This window comes from Pygoscelis adeliae, unplaced genomic scaffold, assembly GCF_000699105.1.
Source record: "Pygoscelis adeliae isolate BGI_AS28 unplaced genomic scaffold, ASM69910v1 Scaffold3, whole genome shotgun sequence".
In the NCBI taxonomy this organism is placed as follows: Eukaryota; Metazoa; Chordata; class Aves; order Sphenisciformes; family Spheniscidae; genus Pygoscelis; species Pygoscelis adeliae.
Window position 1 is genome coordinate 1,586,242 of NW_008824446.1, and position 4,371 is coordinate 1,590,612.

The 4,371-nt window shown below is 35.4% G+C and overlaps 1 protein-coding gene across 1 annotated transcript in view; it reads left to right on the forward strand.

Annotated features, from left to right (window-relative positions):
• The window catches only part of EMC7 (ER membrane protein complex subunit 7), a 10,111-nt gene that overhangs the window by 911 nt on the left and 4,829 nt on the right, over window positions 1-4,371 (forward strand). The window contains exon 2 of the mRNA XM_009321003.1: window positions 2,945-3,064. Within this exon, the coding sequence (XP_009319278.1) occupies window positions 2,945-3,064 (120 nt within the window). The remainder of the gene's footprint in view (window positions 1-2,944; window positions 3,065-4,371) is intronic.

Below are 4,371 nucleotides of genomic sequence, written 5' to 3' on the forward strand. Positions count from 1 at the left end.
CCTCGGCGCCTCTGACGGGCTTAGCGTCCCTTCTACTGTCGCGGCCGTAAGATGGCGGCCAGCTGTGGCAGAGCGGAGCAGCTCCCTGCAAGTTAGCGGCCTTGTCCCCGTTAGCAGCGCACAGCTGTGGAGGTGAACGTCTCGCTTCCGACTTTGGCTTTACTGGTGCACTTGCGCCTTACCTTGTAAGGCATTAGAAATGGCCAGGCCTGTAGTGGGAGCCTGCAGTGCTGTAGGTATTGTTGTTCTCAGCCTCCGGCAGACGTGACCAAATTGATGACTAAGGCTGCTGGCTCTTTAGCGATCACAAAATTGGAACTGAGTTTTAATTAAAAAAAAAACACGTTTGCATTAAATTCTGGAGTACAGTGTTTGTTCTCAGCTTTTGCGGGTGCAAATCCTGCCACTTCTTTTTTTAAGGCCCTCTCCTTAGCTAAGAATTTACTCATTCTGGAGAAATGTTTGTGGCAGAAAGTTACAGTTGTAGTTATCTATTACACTACCTATGAAAAACAGTTTCACTGTACCAGTGAAAGCCGTTTCAAGGGATATGGCTTTATTCCTTCACACAAGATCATGCAAATGCATTTGGAAGCTGTAAAGAATCACATTAGCTTGTTCAGTCTCGGGTGGTCCTGGGTATATTCAGACCAGCAAAGGGTTTAGAGATACTAAGGCATAGAAAGTGCCCTCAGAATTAAGAATTGAACTGATCTCATAGTTTCAAGAGTAGAAGCTAATTCTAAAATCCTTTTTATTCTTTTTAATACAGTATAATACATTGCTTTTAAAATTATGTATTAAAATGAGAAAGTTTATATGGAATTAAAATACATCATCTCATAAATTCCAATCGCTTTTAATTATTCCCTCTGCAGTAAAAGTTGAACTGAACTTTGACTCTGGGAACTGTCGGAAGGTTAACACAACAGATTTTACTCTGCAACATTTGCAGAATCTTGTCAGTGTAGCACCTGATAAGCCAGTACAACCAAGTTGTGGGAGCCTGAGATCATATTTAGGAGCTTATTTAATAAATACCATGGAGTTGGTACGTTTCTAAATGCTTGCTTGGAACTCGAGTTGTCCGAAATACGAGGAAATAGCCTTAGCTAAGAGCATACCATATTTATGACAGTGTAACCTAGATATCAAGCTCTATTGATTACATTAATTTGTCATGTCTATTTGTAGACGTATCAAATTACATTGATATAACTTAAAGCCAAGCAATTAATATTATATATGTTACGTAGTTTGATAAACATATTTGTAGATGTTGCGCTACCATAACATGGTACATTTTAGCAAAAATGATTTAATGTCGGTTGGGATTTTTTTTGTCACTTGTAATGAGCACAGTACTGGATGGCAGTATACTTTTAGTAAGAAGTGTGTTAGAAGAAAGAACAGATTTCTTAAATAACAGTGGTATTTCAGGCTCAGTAGAGAGATCCTTCACTTTCAGTGACAGATATAAATGTATTTGGTATATCAGAAGATGTATTTCTCACCATCTCTCAGGCAGGTTTTGATTAAATATTACATGGATGACATGCCAGTTATCAAAAAGAGGAAAATAATTATATGACATAGCAAAGTTGCTTTTTGAGTATTCCAAGAGTCATTCTCTAGTACAAGCATTTTTATAAATCTGATTAGTTTCCCCACTGTTACAAAAATGAAACTTGTTTTCTTCTAAAAAGGCAGTATTGGATACCAGTATATAAAGTCAGAATTCGCTTTGTCATATAAATAAATCTTTAGGAAAAAAACTATAATTTAATTTTATCAAAATAATACTGTAAAGAATGAAAAAATAAAAGGAAATTTTTAGGGAAACATCCTTATAGCAGTTGCAGTATGAGATAGTGTAAGCATTCTTAGAGGTTCAAATCATCCCATAAAGTATTAGTGAAACCCACCTACACAGTGCTGTTTATATGCTTATGTCTTTGTGGTGGGAAGGTCCTTAAGTGATGTATGTCTTTGAGAGAGAGAACTTGTGTGAAGAACATAAGGACAAAATTCTTTTTGAGGGTTCGTGTATTTGTTTTCCTGATGCAAGTTTCTAATGTATCAGGTTTTATTACTTCTTTCCCCCCTTTGAGCAACTTTTTTTGTCTTAACTTTGAGTCTTACTTTTAGGAGAGAGATCTTTTATATTCATTTTAAAAGGGTAGAGATCACTAAATTTTTTTTCCTGGAAACTTCTGGAAGCATGTAGGAGGAAAAATGCAAGCTTCTGTACTTTAATTTAATGGCAACTGGTGCTGAAGCTTTCAAGAATCCTCTTACTAATATTTTCACCAAATATTGTTTCATATTTTAAAATAAAAGCAGTCTGCCTAAAAATCCCTTCTGTGTATTTGTTCAGAGCTCTTAGTTCCCTTATTGTTGTGATAGAGCTTTCCAGTGTGGCCTAGTCGTAAAGGGAGCAATTAAAAGTAAAAACCTCTATTTCGCAATAAAGGCACAAACCCCAATTTTTGTGCTTTGCAAGTCATCTCCAATATCTACCCACACTATGTAGGATGTCAATTTTTGGGTTTTTTGCTTCCAGCAGAAGTACTGAAGCAAAGTAAACTTCATTGTATTGTATCTCAGAAGGAGGAAGGAAGGTGTATGCCAATTCTGCCATCATTTGAATACACGAAATCTAACCGTTTCAAATCTTACTTATTCCTCCAGCAAGACAATAGCTTGAGGGCATGAGAAAACCTTTAACGTAACTGGTAATTTCTGCTACTCTTGTGGTACACATTGATGACCTTGATGTTGCGAGTGCTGAGCAATTTAGATTTTCCTTTTGGTCATTGTTGTTATATTAAGATTTATAATATAAAAAGATACTATTACAGTTTCTTCTTTTAAAAAAAAATAAAGCACCCTCTCTTGTGTACTGGAGCATATTGAAATGTAGCGGAACTTACTGTTTTTTCAGGACAGATGGAAGTTTTGTGGTTCATGATGTACCTTCAGGATCTTACGTAGTGGAAGTTATATCCCCTGCTCATAAATTTGAGCCCGTGAGAGTTGACATAACTTCAAAAGGCAAAATGAGGTGAGCCTTTCCTGATTTGCGTCTGTATTGATCTATCAATTATGCCTGACAGCACAGTATAAGAAGTAAACAGTAGTGTAGATCTGATGTTCCATTTCAGACCGTGTGTTTCAGCTTCTTTTAACATAACTTCTGGGAGCACATTTCTTAGAATCCAAAGTCTGATTTCTTTCTTCCTTTCATATTTATGGCCTTAAATAAGAGTAAATGGATTAAAGAAGTCCTATTTGTTGACTTTTGTTATTTTCTTATGCAGCTATCCTGAAATAAGATCTAGACATAAATTAGTTAACTGCTTTATCTTTTGCCTATACCTTTTTTTTTTTCCTTCTTCCCTTTTTCCTTTCTTTTTTGGTAAATGTTCTGTCAAGACTTGGCACAATGAAATTCTAATTCATTCTAATTCTGAATTCTAAAATATTTCTGTTACACCTCCGTATGATACTCCTTACAGTTAGTGGCAAATGCTAGTAGTTGCTAGCCTGCAGTATTTCTGTAGCATCGTTAGCTTTTTTTTTTATGTTATGGCCTAACATACATTGTCCCTAACAGCTATAACTGTACATCTGTAACTGCACACTATTCGGTAAGTAATACAGAAAAATAGCTATCCTATCTAATAAGGTGCTTTTTGTTTAAATTAACATGTTTGTAGTTCATTTTTCTTTGTACAGGCACACATGTAGTATCTTAACTTCAAGTTTGTCTTTTACAGTATCTTATAAAAGATGCCGTTATATTTTTAGGAGTACAAACATCAGTATAAACACTGTAGCAGTATTTTTAGGGGAGGTTAAAAATTGAAATCTCAAACTGAAAACAGTGCAAACAGTATGTTTATAATAATAATAGCACAATTTGTTTGTGCTTAGATTTTTTCCCAAACTGTATGAGATTTTTATTTTTATACTTTGTTAGGCAGTATCTCATTGGCAACAATTAATATGTAATAAATGTGGAAGGAACTCAGTGAAATAGACGCAGTAGTGTGTATAACGTCTCACTTAGCACTGTTTTGGTATCAGAGAACTAGAGGACAAATTTGACATTAAGTAAATTGCTAGGATATGTCTGCAGAACGAAGTACCAGTAGGCTTGACATCTCTACCAGTCAAACAGGTAGAAACTATAATAAGGAATACAGTTGGGAGATGCATGGAAAGATGTCAACTGGGCTTTTCTAAGGGATGTTCTGCCTTAAAACAAAAAAACCAACGAAATTCTTAGAAAGAGGAAACAGCATGTAGATAATAGATACGTTTGATAAGATCTACTTGAAAATCTCAAAAGCTTTTAAAGAAAATACG